The sequence below is a fragment of the Sorex fumeus genome, unplaced genomic scaffold (genome assembly GCF_029834395.1).
Source record: "Sorex fumeus unplaced genomic scaffold, SorFum_2.1 ptg000254l, whole genome shotgun sequence".
NCBI classification, from domain to species: domain Eukaryota; kingdom Metazoa; phylum Chordata; class Mammalia; order Eulipotyphla; family Soricidae; genus Sorex; species Sorex fumeus.
This window is the reverse complement of record NW_026606311.1, coordinates 943,448-968,407: the sequence shown is the minus strand read 5'-3', so window position 1 is coordinate 968,407 and position 24,960 is coordinate 943,448. Positions and strand designations below refer to the sequence as shown.

The following is a 24,960-nucleotide window of genomic DNA, read 5'->3' as shown; positions in this document are numbered from 1 at the left end:
CCATGTACACGTATACATTATTTTTTAAAATTTATTGTTTTTTTAAAATCAAAATTTTTAGAGCATTGCGAAGTCGCTCATGATTGTATTTCAGTCCTACAGTGTTCCAACACCCATCCGTCCACCAGGGTACATTTCCCAGCACTAGGGTCCCCAGGTTCCCTCCTATCACCCCCCACTTCCCACCCGCTGCCTGCCTCTTTGGTAGGCGCTTTTCTTCTCCCCCAACTCCCCTTGCTCTTGTTCTCTCTCTCTCTCTCTCTCTCTCTCTCTCTCTCTCACACACACACACACACACACACTCTTATTTTGGGCATTGTGGTTTGCAGTGTTGATACTGAAAGTTCATCCAGAATATCCCTTACCTACTTTTAACCCTCAGGTCTTGTCCAGCATGATCTTTCCCAGCTATTATCTCCTCTGTCTTACTTACCCTCAGCTCCACACACACTTGTGGTTGATTCTAGCCATTGACCACTTCTCCGAAACCCTGTTTACTCTGGCCATTGATACTGTCCTTCTGCTACATATATTTTTTATATACCACAGATGAATGCAGTCATTCTATAACTGTCCCTTTCCTTCTGACTCATTTCACTCAGCATGATACTATCCATGTCCACTGATTTATAGACAAATTTCATGACTTCATTTTTCCTGACAGCTGCATAATATTTCATTGTGTTTCTTTATCCGTTCGTTTGTTCTTGGGCATTCAGGTTATTTCCAGATTCTGACTATGGTGAATAGTGCTGCTGTGAACATAGGAGTGCAGATGGTGTTTCTGCTTATACATTTACATTATATAGGCCCAAGCCTATGTACTCAGCAATATAGGGTGTTTTTCTGTCAACTTTAGTTCCACTTTTTCTCTTCATACAGCGGATGTATTCCTTATTTTAATATTTGTTTTTGGTGTTTGGGTCCATACCGACTGTGCTGTGGAATGACCCCAGTAGTGCCAGGGATCAAACTGGGATTGACCACTTGCAAGGCAAATGCTGTTTCTAGTATTTAAAAATATTTTTGGAAGATAGAGCAATAGTACAGAGTGTAGGATGTTTGCTTTGCATGTTGCCAGCCTGGGTTGTATTCCCAGCACCATATATGGTCTCCTGAGTTGTGCCAAGAATAAGCCTTGAGCATTTGTGTGTGTGTGTGTGTGTGTGTGTGTGTGTGTGTGTGTGTGTGTGTGTGTTCAGCCCATGGTCCTTTGATATCTGCCAGCTACTTTGTGCATATGTAAAACCAGAACACAAAATTCTGTACTTAAGTACTTAAAGGCAGTTGTGACTGTACTTGTCTTAGGCTGTAACTTTTTTCTCTTGTGTAAGCTGTTCTGACTATACTGTCTGTCTTTGTTAGGTAAAGTGGTGTTAACATTTATGGTCTTGGTGTTCAGAGTTACCTAGTTACCTTACACACCACCAAAGTACCCTACACCCATTCTACCCATGCCCTTGTGCTTTGTATTACTACTACTACTACTACTACTACTACTACTACTACTACTACTACTACTATCATTATTATTATTACTGGTTTGGGGGCCACACCTGGTTGTGCTCAGGGCTTGCTCCTGGTTCTTCACTCAAGGATCACTCCTGGTGGACTCTGGGGACCATATGGGGTACCTGGGGATCAAACCCAGGTAGGATAGGTGCAAAGCAAGTGCCCTAACTGCTGTACTCCTGCTCAGGCCCTGCACTTTTTTATTCTTATTTAAAACTTTTGTCTTTTTTCTCAGTACAAATCTGGGCATGGAAGTCTGTTATATTGCCCTATAGTAACAGTAACACACTAATTACTGTTTAAAAAGCTGATAGTAGTTGAATCTATTTAAAAAAGATAAATATTGCAGTTTGCTGGCCAGGAATTTTAATTTTTTCATGACCTTTATAATAATTTGGTGTTTTTGTTTTTTTGATTTATAGGAATAAAGCTGTTCAACTTGAAAATCAGTTGGAGAATTTTACTAAGCAGTTTCTCCGTTCAGGCAGAGAAGGAGAATCTTAACAAGAGATTGCTTTTGGTGATCCTCGTAGGAGGAAACAGAAGTTGGAAGATTGGATTAGTTGTTATTTTTATGAAATGACTTTAAATATGAATTACACTATACTTACGTAGCAAGTCCTTGTGTAGATTCTGGTAATGATCTCAGGGTGTTTGGCTTTCCGAAGAGTGTTAAGGTGTCTCTTTTGTTTTAATTTGGGGTAAAGGCTAGTTGTTTGCTGGTTTATTAAAATGAATTGGTTAAAAGCAACAGAACCAACTGCGTGACCCCTGAGGGGTGGGGCCTTGCTCTTAAATAGGGCTCTCTTTAATTTTTGACTCTGAAAAACTCTGCTTCCTGGCATCCAGGAGTTAGAGAATGTTCCGTTCATCTTTCTCAGAACTAATTTTTGATGCCTACTTTAGTGGGAATAGTCACTTTCTTGTTTTTATAAGCTGCATTGATCTAACCACGGAGGATTAGGGAATGTTCTTTGAGTGTATTATTTATGCAAGTTACAATCACTTTTGCCAGTCTGGCAGGTATGTCAACCACTAATAAATATGCTGTTGTTATGTTCATTAAAATTGATGTACAACAGTGGAAAGTAGAAAGGTTCATTATTACAGTTGGAGAGTATGTGGTTCTGGTTTCCTGGTCTGGTTCTAAAGACATTTTTCACTTTGATAGGATTCCAGTGAGGAAAAGCATTCTCAGTTTTACGAGTAAGGTCTGAAGTGGTTTTCAAAAAAAAGGCCCAAGAGAAAGAGAGGCCTGAATTTGGGTGCTTGCAGTCATGCACGGAATGCAGGTTTTCCAAAAGTATTTTCTAAGGACACTGCTGGATTATCTGCCAGGATGGTTTTTACTTTATTGTATGAATTTGCCAGAGCATGGTTGAAAATAATTACTGTTTTTTACCTTAATAGGGTATTTGTGTGGGTTCAAGTATTGTATCTGCTTCTGTGTATGGTACTAATCAAAATTTCTATGGAAACTTACAAAAAAGACATTCTTGGGCCTTACTGTGCAATCTATAGTTTTGAGGATGCCGTATTAAGATCACCAAGGTACTTTTAGAAATCTACAGTTCTAGGTGACACAGGATTTTGACTAAATGTAGTTTGCGCATCTTCTCTATGGGAGAGATAAAATTAAGGCTCATTTCTTCTTTTAATACTCAGTAATTTTTCTGTGCCTTTAAGGCTCCTAGAGGCTATTTAGACTTCACAAACCAGGTGCAACACTATTTTTTAAGATACTTTAAGGAAAAATTAACAGGCTGTTGAAGCCTTTCATTAATATTTTTTTGCAAATAAGATACAAAACCTTATTCGAATCAGGTGAATGTGGGTTGATAGCTTTCATTGGTGAGGTATGACAACAAGAAGAAAGGCACGAGGCAGAAAGTACAATTAGGTAACAGCTGAAAAACTGATAATACTGATTCAGCTTGTTTGATTACTAAACCTAGACCTTAAAGCTTTTGAACTTTTGAAACAGCGTAGTAATTTTTGTATTTCCTCATTCCTCGTAAAGAGCATAGTAGTGGTTCTCAAAAGATTTGTTCCTAGATTAACAGTATCAGTTGTGAGCCAACTAGAAATGCCATTTCTTGGGTATTGCCCCAGCCCTACTGTGGGGCGTGAAAGTCTCCAGCAGCCCCCCGGGGTGATCAGGAGGCGTGCTCAAATTTGGGAACAACTGGAGTAGTGTTTCCGGTAGAGTTTTCCATCACTAGTGTATGTGATGAAAGTAGTTCTACCAGGCCAGGTTTAAAAATGTGTGACTGCTGGAAATGGAACCCTGAAATAGGCAGCCTTGATGCCAGAAGACATGTGCACCAAGCCCATCAAACCTGGTTTATAATTGTGACTTACAGCTTATACACTTAAAGGTTACAGCACAGGTCCTCAGTTGTTTACTATAATGTTTGCAGGATTATTTATAAACTTTGTATAATTTTTAACTTTTTACAAGAGTACAGTTTTTATAAGTACACAAGCTTGCAAGGTGCAAATAAAACTCATTTGCCTGATAGTTGATAAATGTAGCATTTATACTGGCATTTGGTAAATTTGAATCTTTTATTTTCAACTTTTTATCGTTGATATTATAGTACCTTGGATAGACTCTTTGATTGTGCTAAATTTGTGTGCCTGGCAGTATGCAGGGTATATTTGTTGTTGTTGGGGGGGGCTGTCACATAACACCTCGTACCACATGTGTTCTCTGAGTGGTGTTGCTCAGGGAACATATGGGGTACTAGAGATCAAACCCGGGTCATCGGACATACATACATTGCACATGTTCTATGATATGAGGCACATCCCATCCCAGTGTTGAAAGTGTCAAAGTTACCCACAGCATAAGGTGTCAGGGAACACCATGGCAGAGGGTGCAGGGCTGGGGTTAGTTAAATTGAGAGATTTCTCCGTAATAGGCGTGTAGTTTGCAGATATTCCACATCCAGGAATACCTAATACCCAGCCCATTCTGCTGTGCAATCTTGCACAATTGAAAACTATTACAGAAAACAGTAACTCTTTCCCTCTCCCCCCAAAACCTTGAAAGCAGAGAGCAAACAGAAACCTCATAACCCATCATCCAGCTTCAAGAGTCAGCAGCTCACGGCCAGGCTTGTTCTTTATTTTTTTCCTTGTTTTGGGGGCCACACCCGTGGGCTTTCTCCTGGTGGGGCTCAGGGGGCCATGTTGGGTGCCAGGGATTGATGGGCCATGTGCAGTGGAAGCACCCTGCCCAGCAGTGCCCTCCAGTACCACCCTGGCCAGGCTTGTTCCATCTGAAGTTCTCACATTTTTCTGAAGTAGATTTAATTGTGATTCCCTTATTTGTAATCTCTTAAGGTTGTGGTGATGAAATGACAACAGTATGTTTTCAAACGACAAGCAGTATGTGTGGTTATTTTAAAATTACACATAAGAAACTAAATTAGGGCCTGGGGATTGCTCAGTGACTGAAAAAGCATCTGCCTTGCACGCGTGGGGCCATGAATCCCGCCCTTGGTTCTGTCCTCAGCCCGAAGCACAGTCCCAGCAGCTCTGTTGGCATTTGGTGAATTGTAATCTTTCATTCTTAACTTTTTAGGACAGGCATATAGTACTTGGGCAGAGCTTCAGTTGTTAACTCTTGCTTAGCATGCCTGGCCAAGTACAAAGTGATTTATTGCTGACACCAGTCAGGTCAGGGTGCACAGCACCTCCAGAGAACAACCCCCAGCAGCCAAGCATATGAATAACTCCAGTCATCAAAACTGCAACAAAAGGAAGGGAAAAGAAAAAACCGAGGGGCGCTCCAGAAGAATGACTTAATTTTGTATTTTCATGACAGGTCATATTTTTCACAGGAAGTTAGCACTTAGTACTTCTTTTTTGGTGTGGTGTGCTACATATATCTGGGTATTCTCAGGGATCACTCCTGGTGGAGCTCGGGGATCACATGGAGTGCCTGGGATCAGCATATAAGTTGATTGTGTATGAGGCAAGCAAGTGCCCTAACAGCTGTACTATCATTCCAGCCCCAGGCACTTTTTAGTGCTAAAGTCTTAGCACTCCAGTCTCTTGCTTTCAGCAGCCCATTCACTGTGAAGAAAACAATTATCCGTTTATGTAAATTAGGGCTGAGCTTGAACTATCGATTTCTTTCTGGAATTTTACTTAAAAATTGTGGAGCTGGGGTGATAGCTCTGTGGTAGAGCACTACTGTATGTGAAGCCCTGGATTTCATCATGGCACCTCGAAAAGTGAACTTCATGCAACAAGCACTGCACAGACATGCAAGCACCAGTCAGGCTGTGCTCAGTACACACCAGCACAACAACAGGAATTCTAAAGGTTGACTTAAAAGACACCACATGAGGGGCTGGAGAGGTGCAGCACCTTGCACATCACATGACTGACCCTGGTCAGTCCCTGGCACCCCACGTGATCCCTGAGCCCAAGAGTCAGGAGTAAGTCCTGAGTACTGCTGGATGTGGCCGCAAAACCAAAGCCCAAATAAACAATAAAAACCCATACTCCATAAATCTGGTTAAATGCACTTTATTGATTAAAATACCAATTCACAGCAACATTTCACAGCTACTGTACAAATAAACGGATGATTCACTGCAAGAAAGATCCAAGAATACTGTTAAGCCATGGTATAAGTCCATAGTTTAGTTTAAAGCTTCTTTAAGAGCTTTAATCTAGGAGGTTCACCTTTACTATCGTCCTTCTACAGACTTAATTTGCCACAAATGTGTAAAATGATTTTAGCTGAAGTAAAATGTCAACTTTACCCACTACCCACTGAGATGTGGATGCCTTTGGCTACAATATGCAGAATACAAGTGTTAGATGCTTCTTTGAAAAGAGACAGTAGGATAGAGCACCATTGTATAAGAGAAAAAGGCTTGAAGTATTTACCAAGTGTATCACCGAAATTCTAGTTATTAAAAAATTTAAGATTTTGTTGGGCACTAACACCAGTTGAAACTTTTTCATAATGTTCCACTCTAACTTCTATAGAATTAGTAACTGAATTTCAGGAAGCAAAAAAGAGAAATTTTATCAACATGCAAACAAATATGCAAAAATATGAAGTGTACCAACAATCATTACTTTCTTAAACACAGAAAGCTAGCTTACACGTTCAACTGCAAGTCACTGACGAGTACCCATTGTAATCAATATTGTAAAATCTAGCACAGTTTGAGGAAACTCAAAATGGAGCGTATGAAGCATATTTCACACTTAATGTAACTTAAAATTCTAACTGTATTCACTGTGCAGTTCTTTCTCACAAGAAGATGGTCTAACATGTTTAAATCTAACAGTAAAATAAAGTTCGTTTTCCATAATGGCAAATGGAAAAATAAAAATTGAACATATTAGATTTAAAAAATTTTTAAGTCTGATTCACATTCTACATATTCTAGAAAGACCATTGTTATTAAGTGATAGATCTATTTGAGACATTAAACCATTTCCCACAGTATAAACACATTAACAATTAAGCCACAAGAATTCAATTGTGTTTATAATGTGAAACATTCACAAAGTATTGATTTTCCTGTGCGTGTGATGACAGTAAGTATATCTTCATAATTCCATTTTGTCCCCTGAAGAGGTGAAGATCAACAGGTTAGCTGTACAACTGCGTAACATTCTAAAAGCACCTACATCTCTTTTCTCCGAAAGTTTGCCATCATCATCATGCTGAATCTATACATCAATAACACCAATTCTGTGCATCTAGAAAGATGGGACATCATATGGTGTGTGTAGCTAGGGAATCCCAATTCTAAAAAATCTGAATTAGAGACAGTGACTGAGTACACTAATAGTACAACTGCCTCAAATGAAGCCTGTCCATCAGCACAAAGACCTGTTCTAAGCACAGACCTGGTTGAGAACAGAACAAGAACTGCTTTCTTCAGGGATGGGGGTGAACAACACAGCAATCACTATCACTTTCTTCTAGAAAAGAGTCTGTGCCTGTTGGGCCACACCTGGCCGTGCCCAGGGTTTGCTTCTGGCTGTATGTTCAGAGATCATTCCTGGCAGTGCTTAGGGGACCATATGTGGTGCCAAAGATAGAACCAAGGCCAGGTGCATGCAAGGCAAGCGTCTTAACCCCTGTACACTGGCTCAAGAGTATGTGTCTTTAAAATACTCTCGCCATCTCAATAAACTGATCTGTATGAAGTGAAAGTATAAATAAGCCAAGTGAAGCTTGTTAAACTTTAATGAAAAAGGTGAAAAAGGAAATAGGTACCAAATAACTGCTCTGACTGATGCAAATTCTTTAGAAACTACATTTGACCAAACTGCTATGCCTTGAAAGAAAACCAAGATTCAAACTATACATTGTTTTTACAAATTATATACTCTTACACTGATTTCAAAAAATCCCTATGCACAACAGAATAGACAATCAGCTGAATGAACTCAAACTTCAACAAAAAATTTTAGCTATTGGAACTAAAATCACTAGAATGCAAAAGATTTAGAAAGTTAACGTGTTTATGAGGCCTCATTTGGTCATATGCAATTAGCCTCTACAATGACTAGGTTTTAGTTGCCTGATAATATTTATGGGAACTGCTTTTAAGCCATATACACAGACCTTGATATTAAATCTATTTTCTCTTTCTGTGGTGCCAGGGATCAAATTCAGGGCGTCACACATGCAAGGTTCATGTTCTGTTCCACTACACACCTCAGCCCCACATTCTTATCAAGAAGTTTAAGACCACAGAATTCTTACAGTCTCTGTGTTTCTCTGACTAAAGTATCTTATTACTGAAATAATTTTGAAAGGGGAGTACTTTTTTTATAGGATATTTTGCATATACAAGTGATTCCTTGAACTCAATTTTGAAACAGAGTACATGGTAAACCCCTTTCTCCTCATTTTTTGCGAAAATAAACCGTCCTTTAACATATTCTTTTCTTGGGGCTGGGGCGGAGCTCATTAGCACAGCATTTGTTTTGCATGTTTGAGGCCCTGAGTTCAATTCCTGACACTGCAAAAAAAAACAAGAACACAGAAAGACATTCTTGTCTTATCTCAAAGAGCTGCTCTTTGTGAAATGATAGACCACAAATATTAAATAGCTAAAAAGCTAATGGAAGTTTTATATGTGCATATAAATATACATTCATGCATTCCTTTGACAATATTCTGTTCTGGTCCTACACCTTAATCTTCTTGTATAGGTTTTGTTTTTTGTTTTGTTTTTTTTTTACTATCCACTGATCTGACACAAACCTGGTATTTCATTATTACAACTTACTAGCACATTCACAATATAAAAATGAAAATCTACAGATGAAGTTTAGGAGTATTTAGGGTTAGAGTTACAGGTCACCAAAAGCTAACAGAGACCCACCTCAATGGCAACTGACGTGTTTTGTACGGACCAATGCAGTGCAATATAATATGGGGATAATCTATGACCTCACCATCAAGCAAGACAAAACAATCTTTTCCTGTCAATCATTCGGGTGTATTGGAAAGAGAAAATCCAAGGAGGTAACCCATGCCTTCAGATTTGCTCCTCCCTCAAATGACTTGTGTTCCAGTTCAGGGGCCCCTTCTAGGAATAAGTACATGTCACTGGCAAGCAGACACAATGCCTAGTATTTTACTCTGACTCCTCTTTTTTTTGGGGGGGGGGGCTTTAAAGTGGGTCTAGGAATTCTCTGCAGCAAAACCACTTAGAAATCAGTACTCTGTGCTAAGGAAAGAAATGTTATAGAAGAGCAAAAGTCTGAATGTTCAGTTTTAATTTTTAGCTTAAAAGATTTTGAAGGCAGATAGTTACCCATTCAGATTTTAAGTTACGTCACCAAAAGTTCATAAAGCCATCTATATTACATCCTAACTAGTCAGACTTAGTTGATGATGGATGAGCTTTTACACATCTTTCAAAAGTATGCCATGGGATGTTGTTTCCAATCTAGATACCTATAGATAGGGCACATTAGGATGGAAGTTTCTGATACAGGAACAATCCAAGTGTCCAAACCCCTGAAATGAATGCATTACAGACTCAGTTTCAGGAAATGAAGTCAGTAGGGAAATCCATCTATATAGAGTTACTCAGAGTATCATCTTATCATAACCAGGCCTTTAAAATGCCAGGAAACACTGAAGTGGGTTATCTCTGTCCACCTATTATTCACCAGGTCTTCTAAGAGATGTCTAAGATTTCAGAGTGAAATCCCTATTTCCTGACCTTTAGATTTGCTTCTCCCTCACATGACTGAAATGAACATTTACATAAACTGAAAAAAGACCGGAACCTAACAATATTTCAAAGAACTTCTCTCAGAAGTACCCGAGTCTCTTGTCCAATAATGAGCCCCCCGGATCTCTTCAGGTAGGAAAGGGAAGAGAACCGAGGCGGAATGGGCTTCTCTACATACACAGGGATACACCGTATCATTTCCACCCTCTGAGTCTGCTTGGTTTCTCCATTACAAAACTCAAAAATAGGACATGGCTTACATACACAAAATTTTAAATGCAGTTCTTTAAAGAAAAAATACAAATAAGCAATCAAACATGGTAGGCTGCTATAATGTGGACATTTTTCCAAAGAAAAGGATTTGACTGAGTACAAACAAAAATTCATCCATGCTAAATAAACTCAACTCTTCAAAGACCCCCATCCTTTGATCTCAGCAAGCACCTTCACCTTTTGTTTTTCATCTTGTGTTGAAGTTTACTGAAATTTCATTTTGTTCATCATAGGCTCAATAGAAAAATCTTCACTAGCAAATAGAAGGTAGGATTTTTTTCCGCAGCTATAGCTGTAGCACTGATTCCTCCAGATATCAATGGAGAATAGAAATTATGCAAGACATTATTTAATTCCAGATTCTCAGAAAACTGTCCCACGAGCCTGTGGCCACAGCCATGCCGTCATCAGTTACACCTAAGCAGCTGACACGGTTGTCATGACCAGCAAGAACACCTGAGGGTGAAAATGCAGTCAGGTTAGCAACTGGAGAGTTTTAGAATTAGACAGACACATGCAAAAAAAAAAAAAAGACCTAAATGGGTGCACTGGAAAAAAAATTAGTTGGGGGGCCTCGGGAGAGCTATCTCCAGACAGAAAAAATCCTGCCAAACGCCCAGCAGAAATGAATGAAAACGGCTCTACTCTTAGACCTTTTAAAAGGGAAGCTCCCAACCTAGGACTGTCAAGGAAAAGAATGGAACTCTGGAGAACACAGAATGTGTGCCTCAGCGCTCAGCAGGAACCACAGCTACAAAGACCATAGTAATGTCAACATGGAGGGGCTGAGAAGTTTCCTCCCTGGGAAAAGGTGGAAACGGAAGGTCTACAGTGCTTAGAAAACCCTCAGTGTCCATGGCAACAGGAAAACAACAGCGGACCCCTCTTTGTTCTTCTAAGAATTAAATAATAGCCTCTGCCTGCTCTTTATGGCGAGGTAAATCATGGAAACCCCTTTCTGGGGAGCAGAAAATAGAAACTGTGGTTGGGAGCTGCTCTGTTATGGTAATAAGCTGTTTCGAATGATGCAGTTGTGGAGGTATGATTTTGAGCCTAAAGAAGTTTTTTTTTTTCTTTTTGGGTCACACCCAGCAATGTACAGGGGTTACTCCTGGCTTCGCACTCAGGAACTACTCCTGGCGGTGCTCAGGGGACCACATGGGATGCTGGGAATCGAACCTGGGTTGGCTGCGTGCAAGGAAAACGCCCTACCCACTGTCCTGTTGCTCCAGCCCCATAAAGAAGAAGTTTCAATCCCTCGGTATCATTTTACTTTAAACCCGTCCAGACTGGCATGATGGAGACACACACGCATTTGGGGTGTGGGGGGGAAGATGGGGGGAAGCTGGGAGAGCTTTGGAGTCCACTGATGAGGGGAACAGCCCTGTGTCATCTGCAAAGACACTGCATTGTAGTTATTATTCCATGGATAGCAAAATTGACCTGATCTTAAAGTAACAGACGTTGCTCTTCAGAGCAGGGAAATCTCAGCACACGTGAGGGACAGGAGGTACATACAGGACAACAGTGACGGTGAATGAGACCCGCCATATGGCCAATTCCTCGCAGCTCTGGGGTGCTAGGAAGGCCTGAGGGGAACTGCTTTCTGGGTGCTGACAAAATCATAACTGAGAGTACAGCAGGTGAGTCACAAACGGCCAACGGCCACAGCGCCTGGGAACTGGTCCACAGACTGAGGCTTCCTGTGGCGCGCTCTGCTGGAGGGTGTGCTGTGTGCTACACGGAACCCTAATGTGAACAGTCGTGTCCGTCATGGTACCTCAAATTTAAAAAAATTTAAAGGCAGAATCTCCTGCCCCTGCGCCAGGCTGTCTTCACCAGGCACCTCAGAGGGGGGCGGGCTGAGTTTCCCTCCCCGCCCTAAGCAGAACCCTGGCAGCCGAAAACCTCCAGAACCCAACTGCCGCCATGCCCAAGGCCACTCCCCACACATTCTCATGAAGGGACTGGCAGAGGATCCCAGGTGAGCGGGACCCGGGGCTGAGATCTCCTGCTCGGGTCGGGACTGCGCCTCCTCCCCCCACCCCCAGCTCCCCAGTTTTCCAGTAACTTGGCAGTCACACCCATAAACTGTGCCCCGCACCCCCGGCGCCATGCAATCTCATCAGGAGCCAAGATCCAGAAACTATAAAACAAAGCTCTCCAAAGAGAGTAACGCAGTATTTCCTGGAATTCTATATACTCTAGCCCACTGATGTCCCTAAAGTAGCACACACTTGTTTGGTTTGAACATACCTGCTTGTATTCTCTTATATATGGGCTTAAATGGCCCCAGAATGAAATACAACAGCCTTCACACACTCCCTCTTATTGTGGTGGGAAGACATTCACTGGTGGGGTGGGTGTTTGAATATCACCTGTAATTAACTATTGTGAACTACTTTATGAAGATAAAATGTATAAAAATCACACACACACACAAAATTTAAAAAACGAAACCAGGACAGGCACAGCGATTTACTCACCTGCACGGTCTCCTTTCAGTGTGTCCCACACATTACAATTAAAGTCATCATAACCAGCTAAGAGGAGGCGCCCACTTTTGGAGAAGGCCACGGACGTGATGCCACAGATGATATTGTCATGAGAATACATGAGCAACTCCTGGTCAGCACGCAGATCAAAGAGGCGGCAAGTGGCATCATCAGAGCCAGTGGCAAAAGCATAGCCATTTGGGAAAAACTAGAAAGGAAAGCAACATGTGTTCATTCCAGGAGAACCACACTCACAGGTGGCAGCAGCCAACTGGGTAATGCATTGGGATGGATGTAAGTGGATTAAATACACCAAGATCAGAAAACATCAGTACATCTGTAAACGTGTTATATCAATTAAAAAAATTTTTTAGAGGGCCAGAGAGATAGCTCACTGGGCTCAACACACATCTGGCATGCAGGAGACTCTGCTCTGGTTCACAGAGTGCATGTCCCTTGAGCACAGAACCGGAGGAGTCCCTGAGCACTACCAGGTGTGGTCCCAAAATAGACCAAAGAGAAAATTAAAATGAACTAAACTAAAAAAAAATTTGTTTTAAAGAGGCCAGACAGTACAGTGGGCAGGACGCTTGCCTGGCATGCAGTCAAACCCAAGTTTGATCCCTGACACTCCACATGGTCGCCCAAGCTATGACCAGTAATCCCTGAGCACCACCACCAAAACAGAACAAAAAAGAAAAAAAATTTTAAAGAAAGCTAGGATAGAGAAGGGACCACTATGACAATGGCAGTTGGAAATTATAAGTCTGAATAAGAACTGAGTGCTGAAAGTAGGTAAAGGGATATACATGACAACCTGGAAGTACCTGTACCATAAACCATAATGACGGGACGGGAAGGGAAGGGAAGGGAAGGGAAGGGAGATAGAGTGAGAGAGTATGTGTGTGAGAGAGAGAGGGAGGGAGGAAGGGAGGGAAGGAGGGCAGAAGGGTGGATGGAGAGAGGGAGGGGTACTATTGCTGTACCACTGTACTACTGCTATACTACTGTTCCAGCCTCCCGCAATGTTCTAAAGTTCTAAATGGTTGTCTTGTCTGACTGTTCTTTGATGGGTTGTTCCCCTCTGATCCAAGTGGGGATCCCCTTGCATAAGGCTGACCTGGCTTCAGTCCCTGGCACCCAGTATGGTCCCAAGACCCCCTGAGCCCACCAAGAGTGATCTGAGTGCAGAACCAGGAGTAAGACCGGAGCACAGCTGGGTACAGTTCAATCACCAGAAAAGAGAAACAACAACAAAAAAACCAACCAAGCTTCCTCGTGCTGTAGAGACAGTCTTGGGGTTCAGGCCCCTGAGAAGCAACTCAGGCTGGATGCCCAGCACCGTGTGCTCTCCTGAGCCTAGCGGTGCCGCCCTAAGGCCCTGTGGTCTCCAGCACTGCAGCACCAGAGCAGCACCTTCGCTTTAGGCCTTCCTCTGAACTGCTGAATCAGTTGCCAGTTGCCAGGAGTAGCCCCTGAGGACCACTTGGGAGCCCCCTGCCCCCACCACCAAATAATCCCATGGAAAGAAAACCTAAAAACATTTTCATTAAAAAAAAAAAACCCTAATTAGGGGCTGGAGCAATAGCACAGCGAGCAGGGCGTTTGCCTTGCACATGGCTGACCCGGGTTCGATTCTCAGCATCCCATATGGTCCCCTGAACACCGCCAGGAGTAATTCCTGAGTGCATGAGCCAGGAGTAACCCCTGTGCAATGCCGGGTGTGACCCAAAAAGCAATAAATAAATAAATAAATAAATAAAAACCCCTAATGAGGGGCTAGAAAAATAGTACAGCACATAGGGCACTTGCCTTGCCCACAACCAACCCAGGTTGATTCCCAAAATCCCACATTGTTTCCAAGCACCACCAGGAGTGATTTCTGAGTGCTGAGCAGGAGTAAATGCCCCCCAACCCCCCAAAAAAAACCCAAAAATAATTCCTGTCAATCATGATCCCCCTAATTATTTGGAGATAAAATCAGACATATTATTTGGAGATACAAGAGCACATTATCTATAGATTTCTTTGGTACAATTTATTGTTAAAAATCATGCTATAGGGGCTGGAGCAATAGCACAGCGGGTAGGGTGTTTGCCTTGCACACGGCTGACCTAGGTTCGATTCCCAGCATCCCATATGGTCTCCTAAGCACCACCAGGGGTAATTCCTGAGTGCAGAGCCGGGAGTAAACCCTGAGCATCGCTGGGAGTGACTCAAAAAGGAAAAAATATCATGCTATAGAGGGGCTGAAGAGACAGCATAGCAGACAGGGTGCTTCTCTTGCATGAGGCCAACCCTGTTGGATCCCCGGCATCCATAGTCCCCCATGTACCACCAGTAGTGATCCCTGAGTGGAGAACCAAGAGTACCTCCTGAGCATCCCTGGGTATGGCTCACACATAAACCAAAAATAATGCTATGGAATTCCACACTTATTTACTTACTGGTTTGGCAACAACCAGCTGTGCTTAGCCAGGCTATTCCTGGCTTCATGCTCAGGGATTGCTCCTGGGGTGCTCAGGGAACCTTGCAGGGTTGAGAGTCAGGGGGATGGAACCTCGGCCTCTCGTGCAAAGCATGCACAACAGCCTTGTGCTGTGTCTCCCCAATTCACGCGTGGCAGTGCCACAGCGATTCCTCCTGAGAAATGCCAGGCACTTACACTGACAGCATTGATGTCGGACACGTGGCCTGTGAAAGACTGCCGACACATGCCGTCTCGAACATCCCAGAGTTTGGAGGAGGCGTCACAAGCACCAGAGACGAAAGTCCGCATGTCAGGGCTCAGGGACAGGCTCATCACATCGCCCGAGTGCCCGGTGAATGTGGTGGTCTGCTGGGCGGTTTCGATGTCCCACAGAGCACTACGGTGGGAAAAACAGCACACACAGTGACCCGCTCTGACCGCCTCTGACCTTTGCTCCCACTGCCCCTTGGCCCCGAAAATTAAGTGCTCCTCTGGAGCGAACTTACCAGGTTGTATCTCCTGAACTCGTCACAATTTGACTGTCGTCCAAAAAACGACAGCAGGACAAGTAGCCTGCAGGCAGAAAGTAGCAGGAAAGGGTCATCACAGGAAATGATGACATATTAATCTTTTAAAATGGTCCACAGGCAGCAAACATTCATTAGTATACTCTCTGTTTCTATGTCTTAAGTACTCACACACTGCTCTAATATTTTTCTTTGTTTGTTCAGCCACGAGGCTGATGGTGTTGGGTGCCAGGGCTCCAGACCTTTGCTCTGCCACTTGAGAATCTCCCCAGGCCTGCGACTAGATTCTATCAACCAACTTCCTGGCTAGGAACAAGCGGGCACTCTGAAGTTCAGTAGGACATGACGTCTCCATACCTACTACAGCTGCCTAAGAAAGGTCATCCTCTGCCTCAGGAGATAGTCATTCCTTTATGCAAATTACTGGATCCTGCCATAGACTGGTTAAGAAGCATCTCTGCGACTGAAAACAAACTTTGTGAGAGGGCCGGGGGGATAAAAACAGCTCAGCGGCCAGAGTGATAGCACAGTGGGCAGGGCACTTGCCTTGCATGCAGCTGACCCAGGTTTTATCCCCAGCACTCCTTGTGGCCTCTGGAGTCTGCCAGGACTGATCCCTGAGCACAGAGCTAAGAGCAACTCCATCCTTACTCTTACCATAGCTAGGTGTAGCTCAAAAACAAAACATACAAAAAATCAAAACCAGCTCAATGGGCTGAATGCAGGCTTAGTACGTGGATGTCACAGTTTGATTCCTGACAAATGATCCCCCCAACACCCCTGAGAGTCACCTCTGCACACACAGCCAGGAGTAGTCCCTGACTATCACTAGGTGGACCCCAAAGCAAAAAAAAAAAAATAGGTAAATAAAAAGCATTGTGAGAAATTACAATAACCTTAGAGAAGTCTTCCAACCATGGGTGGCATTTGAATATCCAGTAATTTCAGCAATGTTTCAAAATACAGACATGGCAGGAAAATGTCATTATAAACATTTGGTTTAAAAACAACAGTATGCCTGGTCAACTGTGAGGGGCCCTGCTGGTCCTCAGCATTGCCAGGCAAGCACCAGTCCATGGCTGGGCCCCAGCACGGAAATGGCTGGCCCACCTGGTAGCTTCCCCAGGAGTGACCTCGAGGCCTTTTGTTCATTACTTAGAACCTCCCGGTGTAACCAAAAAAAAAAAAAAGGATGAACAAAAAATAATACTGCCAAGAATTGAGACAGGCAGAAAACAGAGGAGTGGCGATATATCTCGAATAAACACTGCCAACTAAATGCCATCCAGTTAGGTTCTGCTAAGCTCAGCTCACTTGACAGAGGAAGCCAGGCACTATCACATAATGAAAAAGACTTCTATCGGGGCCCAGATTTTCGACTTTAAGACAAGCACCAAGAACCAAAATTGTTATGTGGTGACAAAGAATGCAGAAAATTATATTCGCTTTGTTCCTTGCATTGTTCATTCATGTGGATAATCTGGCAATACATTTTTCCTTCTCACAGAAACAAAGCAGCAGCTTCCTGCTTTCTGCATTACAGAAAACAGAATCATAGCCATCATTTGTCAGATGATGAAGAGTCAGGGCTCCCGGGTGCCATATCTGTCCTGCTGTCACTTGACTAATACTCCTCTTTCCGGCCAGTGGAGCACGGTCTTGCGCTGTCTTGGCTGGGCTCGTTTGCCAGGAGTCGGGTTGGGGAGGAAAGGGGGAATATGTCATGCCGCTCACCCGTGTGACCAGGTAACTCTCGGCTCACTCTCACGTTGCCTTCTCTGGTTTTTAAGTTATAGATGGAGCAGATGTTGTCCAGACCTCCACAAGCAACGTAGTTGCCAGAGGGCGCATAAGCACAAGTCATCACCCAGGAGGAGCGCAAGGGAATAGCGTGCATCTGTGGAACCAACACAGCGCATTAGGAACTGCTCCTCAGACCACAGAACAGCTACTGACTTTAAAAGCCCATTAACAGAGCAGCGCACTTACGAAAATGAAATGCATCTAAGAAAAATAAGTCAAATTGAGAATGCAATGCCTTAAGAGAGTGAATATAATATGAAATAAAATAATTAAGTGATGTTTACCAAAAGACCTCCTGGTTTGAAACAACGGCCATAGCACATGATTCCAATGTGTAAAAAGAGTTCTTCTTACAACTCAGACTTATATTAAGATATGCCAAAATAACTATTTTAATCATGTTATTAAAGGATGAAATGATTTACTTTTATACCAGTCCTCAAAAATATTTCCTTCAATGTAACACTGAACAAAGCAAGGGAGGAAATAAAGAGCATTGGTGAACATCAAGTAAAATACAAAGTTAACTAAAAAAATAGTTAAGGAGATATTACCTTATTTGTTGTATAGCTATCCCAAATAATTAATTTTCCATCTTGGGAAGCACTGACTAGTAGCCTAGAAAAACACACACAAAAGTGGGTTAAATTTGTTACACCTTACTACATAGACATTTTACACTGATGTAGTTCAGAAAACAAAAGTACAATATTTAATTAAAAATTGGAGACCAAAGAAATCCTTCCAACTAAATCTACTCTGCATGCCAAAAATGTTCAACTTAAAACAAGGTAAAATTTAGACTTTTTTTTACTAAAAGTGTCTATGATTCCATTTTTACATGATGACAACAATCTAGTACTTACTCAAGATTTTGATAAATATCAGTTGATGTGTTTAGTATTTACTATCTTAAATCTGGCAACATGGAGCAAATATAAGCCTATCAAGCATCTTTCTTTCAATCTAATATTAACAATTGAGTCAGTTAAATTCAAGATAGTGTCACAGCACAATGTGAGAAATAAGCCTTGCCCTTAAGGTGTAGTGGACATTAGAAATAAGTCTCACTGGTGGAGGGATGGGTGTTGGATCAGTGTACGACTGACACCTGATCATGAACAGCTTTGTAACTATGTATCTTACGTGAGTCAATCAAAAAAACTAGTAGCAAGTCTTGCCTTCCCTTACCTCTGGTGGAGGTAAGACACACATACACACATACACACACACGCACACACACACACACATACACACCCAAGTGAGTGAAAGCTGTCAGTGCATTATATAAAATAAATGCCATATAAAGTGACAGGGAAAAATAACTGGGAATTGTGTTAATCAAGTAATATCTGACAACAGACCATTTGTGTTAAAAAAGAGAGTTTTGAGAGCTAAAGTCAGAAAAAAATGTACATTCTGAGGATATGATCAATGATGACAAGTGGAAAAATACAAGTGGGTGTTTCAAGAATGATTAAATTTCCAGTAGTTTGTGCGAAGTGGGGAAATAACAGTTGAGAAAAATAAATTGGGTTTTAAAAAAACAAAACACTAAAGCTTTGTTTTGTTTGGATAAGTATGAACTCCTATCTAAGTGCTGGTGCTCCTTGAGATTTTTCTTGCATTGTCTTAGAATTTTATTTTACTATCACACAGGATCCAAAATATACAAAAGTATGTACAATGAAAAAAAAAAAAGATGACCCAGTCACCAGGTCTCTTCCTCATTTGGAAAATAACATAATTAGTTCTTGCAGCTATTAATATGTCTTTTAACTATTGATATGTCTTTATGAATTGGAAGATCCAATGGTAGGATGGAGCCTCTACCTACTTCTAATTTCTTTTTTTAAAAATCAGTCATCTGGAAGACAGCCCACACAGTGGTAAAGGTGTTTGCTTTACATGCAGTGGACCCCAGTTTGGTCCCTAACACTGGCCATGGTCCCCTGAACTTCTCCAGAAGCTATAATAAATACAGCTTCTATAACTAAAAAAATTACTTCTGGATTTTTGGCACTTAGGAGAAGCCCATGTTCCCTGTGTTCTCTTAAACCAATCTCCTCCCCTCCTCCCGGTTCTAAGTAAATTTATTTAAATAAAGTCACTACCTTCACAAAAGAAAGTGATCGTCATTTCTGGACCAGACACAAAGCCCAGGAGGCGTGGGCTCCACCCCCAGCATACACATGGTTTCCTGAGCAGCAAGATGGGAGGAGCCCCAAGCACAGCCTGATGTGTCCCCAAAACAAACAAAAATCCCTATGTGTCATTTTTCCTAGTAATATTTGCCAAATCAAAGAATGGCTCGACGTCTATGGCAGCAGGCTTACCATTTAGAGCCAGACACTCTGCCAAAGCACAGACCACGCACAATCTACAGTGCAGTAAACCAGACACCCACCTTCCAGCCCCAACTCAGACAGAAGGGGCAGACAACGAAAATGGTTTTTATTCTGTCAATTATATTATCAATTTTTTCTTTTAATTTTTAACTTTTAGTCGGGCATTTGCCTTGCCTTGCACACAGCCAGCCTGGCCGACCTGGGTTCGATTCCTCCGCCCCTCTCTGAGAAACTGGCAAGCTACTGGGAGTATCTCGCCCGCACAGCAAGGCCTGGCAAGTTGCCCGTGACATATTCGATATGCCAAACACAGTAACAAGTCTAACAATGGAAACGTTACTGGGCCAGCTCAAGCAAATCGATGAACAACGGGAGGACAGTGCTACAGTATTTTTTTGCATTTTGGGTCACACTCGGCGATGCACAGGGGTTACTCCTGGCTCATGCACTCAGGAATTACTCCTAGCAGTGCTCAGTGGACCATATGAGATGCTGGGAATTGAACCTGGGTCGGCTGCATGCAAGGCAAATGCCCTACCCCCTGTGCTATTGCTCCAGCCCCGTTACCAATTATTTTAAGTTATATTCCTTATGAATGGAGGAAACACACAAATATAGCAATATCCCATAAGAGAAACACAGAAGGTTCTAATCAAGTATGTAAGTCTTAACTGAAATCTCAAGGCTGACATGTAACAAAATTGCATCTGGCACATGGACGAATGAAACTGAATACCTTGCACCAGAGAGGGGGAAAAAAAATCCTTTTCTAATCAGATTTTTTGGATCATATGGTAGGACATATTTTTGAGAGGAAAATTTACTTTTAGAGTTATAAAGTTCTACTTTAAAGTTATATTTGAGGAAATTTAAGGTGTTGATTTTCTGCAAGTATTTCATACGGATTTTATTTCTGAACACAGAAAAGGCAAGGTCTGGTAGTGGCTGACGACTCTGCAGAGAGGACAGGGCAGGTACGCACCGTGAATCATATCCCCAGTGCATTGCGTAGATCTTGGCCAGGTGGCCCCGCAGGGTGCGGCGTGTTCGCATCTGAATGCGGCCCACGGAGTCCATGTTCGATGTGATCTTTAGAAAGCAAAAAAAGAAACGTTATTCCTGACCTCTGCCACAGTCTGAAAGACACCGTAAGTGAGAAAGAATTAGCAGGTGAAATCCATGACCTGGGCTGCTTTATTACTTGTGATGTTCTCTAAGTCTCAACCACTATCCCTCACACTAATAAAAATTATACACATGCAAAAAAAAAAAAGACAGAGGGGAGGGGGAATCAAAGAAAGGTGGCAAAGGCAGCAAACCTCCAGTGAAAAGCAAAACAAGGAGCAGGGATGCAGCATACACGACAGCCAGGGCAGGAACTGCTCTATGATGCACAGCCGGCAGCTAGAGGACTCAGTTCTGGGCTGGCGCCATGGCCCGGGGGCTGGAGCACATGCTTTGTCTGCAGAAGTCTGAGGGGCCTGGGCTCTGACCCCAGCACTCCAGGGTATTTCAAATCACCTCCAGAAGTGACTTCTGAGCACTGAGCCAGGAGTATCCTACGCAGAGCCTGGTGTGGCCCCCAAACACAACAGTAATAATTTCTAAATGTTCTAAAGAGGAATCTTTTTCCTTCTCTTATTTCGTCTTTATCTTTATATTTGTGCAAGAAGATGGAGGTTTGCTGAAGCTACTGTGATATTCATTTCACTATATATAATCATTATGTTATATGCCCTGAAATTTTTTTTTCTGGGTTTGTTTGTGGGGCAAAGCCCAGTGGGGCTCAGGACTAACTCCTGGTTCTGCACTCAGAAATCACTCCTGGCAGTGCATAAGGGACAATATAGGGTGCCAGGGATTGAATCCAGGTTGGCCAAATACAAGAAAAGCACCCTGCCTACTGTACTGTCTCCCCAGCCTCCAATGACCCAAACTTAAAAAAAAATTGCACTGTGGCACTGTCCTCCCATTGTTCATCGATTTGCTCAAGCGGGTACCAGTAACATCTTCATTGTGCGACTTGTTACTGTTTTTGGCATATTGAATACACTGCGGGGAGCGTGCCAGGCTCTGCAGTGTGGGCGGATACTCTCAGTAGCTTGCCAGGCTCTCCGAGAGAGACAGAGGAATTGAGCCCAGGTCTGCCAAGTGTGACCTGAAAAGCCAAACAAACAAACAAACAAACAAAAAACAGGAAAAGAGCTGTGACAGATAACACTATATCCAATTCTTTAAAACAATCTTAAATAAAAAATACTTTTAAACATCAAAAAAATTAAAATGAGTTAAAGGGCCAGGAAAATAGCTCAGTGGTTAGAAGCACATGCCTTGCCTGTAAAAGGACCAAGTTTGGCCCTAACATGCCACAGTCCCCTGAGCAGCAGTGGGTGTTGCCATGAATCCCCCAAACACTGTCCGTTGCCCCCAACATCAGCGGCCTGAGCAGGACTGCACTGCTGGCCTGAGCAATGAACCGCCATGCCAGCTGACTGAGCACTGCCAGCACCGGCCCCTGTGGCCCTGATCACTGCTTTGGAGGGCACCCGGGAAAGATAGCAACTTATAGCAAATGAAGTTAATGTTAATAATGCCATGGAGTTATTTCAGGACCAATGCAAGAAAGGATCTCCTGTAGACTATTTTTTCAAAATCTTTCTTTTTTTTTGCTTTTTGGGTCATATCAAGCAATGCTCAGGGGTTACTCCTGGCTCTGCACTCAGGAATCACTCCTGATGGTGCTTGGGGGACCATATGGGAGGCCAGGGATTGAACTCAGATCAGCCACGTGCAAGGCAAACGCCCTCCCCGCTGTACTATCTATCACTCCAGCCCCTCCTGTAGACTATTTTCAAGAATTGACACAACTCCCAGCTTTTTTAAAAAAGAAGCTGTAATTAAATTTTTTTCTGTGAAATTCGAATAGACAAAGAGTAGTCGTTATTTTGATATGCAGAATGTTAATAAGAATTGACAAAGCTTTTACTTTAGTAAAAAAATGCTACTAATGAGAATCTAATACATAAAGAGTAAAACAGTTATCATTTTGTTCAGAGTAAAGCCAAGCTTATAGCTTAACAGCACATTAAAATCCTCAGCAATAAATAATGTTAATTTAGGGGTTGAAGAGATAGCACAGAGGGTAGGGTGCTTGCCATGACCACGCCAACCCAGGTTCGATCCCCAGTATCCAACATGGTGCCCCAAGCCTGCCAGAAGTAATTCCTGAGAGCAGAGCCAGGAATAAGCCCTGAGCACTGCTGGGTGTTACCTAAGAACAAAACAAATAAATAAAAGGTATTAATCTAAACTAATGGGCCAGAATGATAGCATAGTGGGTATGCCTTTCATGCAGCCAACCCAGGTTCGATTCCTCTGCCCCTCTCGGAGAGCCCGGCAAGCTACTAAGCATATCCCACCAGCACAGTAAAGCCTGGCAAGCTCCCCGTGATGTATTCGATATCCCAAAAAACAGTAACAACAAGTCTCACAATGGAGACGTTACTGGTGCCCGCTCTAGCAAATTGATGAACAATGGGAGGACAGTGAAAGTGACAGCGAATCTAAACTAATAAAATTTTCCTAAAAATTTATATGGGGGGGAAACAATCAGGTAATATCAAAAAGAATGAGAAACTATTTTAAAAAAGAAAACCTGCATAAATCTACATACACACATGCTGCCTATGTACATTTATGGCAGCAATTTTCTTTTACAGACACCTGTTTGAACAGGTATGTTTTAAAGAGCATTTGCACAATGGCTGACAAATTACAAAGTTTTAAAATAGAGATTTCACTTGATTTTTCCAATCAGATGAAAGAATCTAAATGTCATCTACATCAGTTAATCTATTTCCTGTGCATTACTAAAATGAATCAGGGGTAAAGACCGCCTTACCTGAATGAGCGTCGCATCATTACAAGCCTTCCTAGCATCCTAAAGGGAAGATATAGAAGACACTTAGGCGGAGACATATCGAGATATCAATCAAAAAATACTTTATGAAAATGACAATTTACAAATATAGTTTTACTTTACTGCATGCTCTTTTATTTGAAATAATGCTGAAATAAAATTCATATAAAAGAAATTATTTAAGTCCTGTTAAAATGTATAAATCACTGTTATATTCATAATGTATAATGTAGCAATCTAGTTGTTCCAGGGTCATTTATTGAAAAACTATCTTTTTCCTCATCCATAGGTCTTGTTCATCTTGTTCAAAGTCTTTTGATTGTTGATATACGAACTCTTAGTTCTATTCCACTATAAAAATATACTTTTGTTTTATAATTAAAGTATGTTTTTGAAAGATTTATATCTCTTGAATATCAATTAACTAGGCTGCATTGGGGATGCAGTTTAGTGGTAGAGTGCATGGTTTGTAGTGTGAGGCTCTGATCTATGCCCCAATACATGCATGCATGTGCACACACACACACACACACACACACACACACACACACACACAGAAATTAAGTGAATCAATTTTTGTTGTTGATTTTGGGGGGTAGTGGCACATCTACCTCAGAGCTTACTCCTGGCTTTGTGCTTGGGGATCACACCTGTTGGGACACACACACACACACACACACACACACACACACACACACACACTGCCAGGGACTGAACCAGGATCAGCTACATGCAAGACAAGTGCCTAAGGGGCTGGAGTGATGGCAGAGCGGGCAGGGCATTTGCCTTGCATGCAGCTGACCCAAGTTCGATTCCCAGCATCCCATATGGTCCCCTGAGCACTGCCGGGAATAACTCCTGAGGGCAGAGCCAGGAGTAACCCCTGAGTATCACTGGGTATGACCCTAAAAGCAAATAAAAAAAAAAAAGGAAGACAAGTGCCTTAGTCCTGTACTCCCTCTGACCCCCAGAAAAAGTTGTTTACTTGTTTTCTCTTGAGCCACTGCCAGTGGTGCTCAGACTTTACTCCCAGCCCTGTATTCAGGGGTCACTACTGGCAGTACTTGGTGGACCATCTGGGGTGCTGGGAATCAGACCAGGTCGGCCATGTAAGAGACACACATCCTGCCGTCTGGATGTTATCTCTCCAGCCCCTAGCACAAGTTAACTTAATAGGGTTACGGCATTCAAAATGACACGAGACGAAGTTTCTGCAGAAAGCAAGAGTTCTGAGTTCCCTTCTGACAGCCTGAAGTTCAAGAGATAAAAAGAATATTTAGGGTTGGAGAGATTAAAACTCTTGCCTTCCATGCTGCTGACCCCAGCTTGACCCTATAGATGAGTTCCCGAGCACTGCCAGCACTTACCCCCTGCCA

At 42.4% G+C, this 24,960-nt stretch overlaps 2 protein-coding genes across 3 annotated transcripts in view; one reads left to right on the top strand and one right to left on the bottom strand.

The window, feature by feature from the left end:
* The window catches only part of MFN1 (mitofusin 1), a 45,997-nt gene extending 41,872 nt beyond the window's left edge, over window positions 1-4,125 (top strand). For both annotated transcript variants that reach the window (XM_056109021.1, XM_056109020.1), the window contains exon 18: window positions 1,935-4,125. In XM_056109021.1, the coding sequence (XP_055964996.1) occupies window positions 1,935-2,016 (82 nt within the window). In that variant the 3' untranslated portion in view covers window positions 2,017-4,125. The remainder of the gene's footprint in view (window positions 1-1,934) is intronic.
* Window positions 4,126-6,038: 1,913 nt separating this feature from the next.
* LOC130018300 (guanine nucleotide-binding protein subunit beta-4) lies at window positions 6,039-23,605 on the bottom strand. Its single transcript, XM_056109022.1, has 8 exons — window positions 23,567-23,605; window positions 20,648-20,754; window positions 17,872-17,935; window positions 17,249-17,411; window positions 15,494-15,560; window positions 15,183-15,384; window positions 12,509-12,725; window positions 6,039-10,478 (listed from the first exon to the last, which is right to left on the bottom strand). Exons 2-8 carry the CDS (start codon window positions 20,740-20,742, stop codon window positions 10,372-10,374), a joined length of 915 nt encoding a protein of 304 aa, XP_055964997.1. The 5' UTR covers window positions 20,743-20,754; window positions 23,567-23,605; the 3' UTR covers window positions 6,039-10,371.
* Between the last annotated feature and the right edge of the window lie 1,355 nt (window positions 23,606-24,960).

What these genes read in the sequence shown, in the direction of transcription:
- LOC130018300 (XM_056109022.1), bottom strand. Translation starts at nt 20,742, where the DNA reads ATGGACTCCGTGGGCCGCATTCAGATGCGAACACGCCGCACCCTGCGG. An exon ending in AGAGTTACCTGGTCACACGG is followed by an intron (nt 15,561 to 17,248) that starts GTGAGCGGCATG and finishes TTCTGCCTGCAG; the next exon opens with GCTACTTGTCCTGCTGTCGT. An exon ending in AGTTCAGGAGATACAACCTG is followed by an intron (nt 15,385 to 15,493) that starts GTAAGTTCGCTC and finishes TTCCCACCGTAG; the next exon opens with TGCTCTGTGGGACATCGAAA.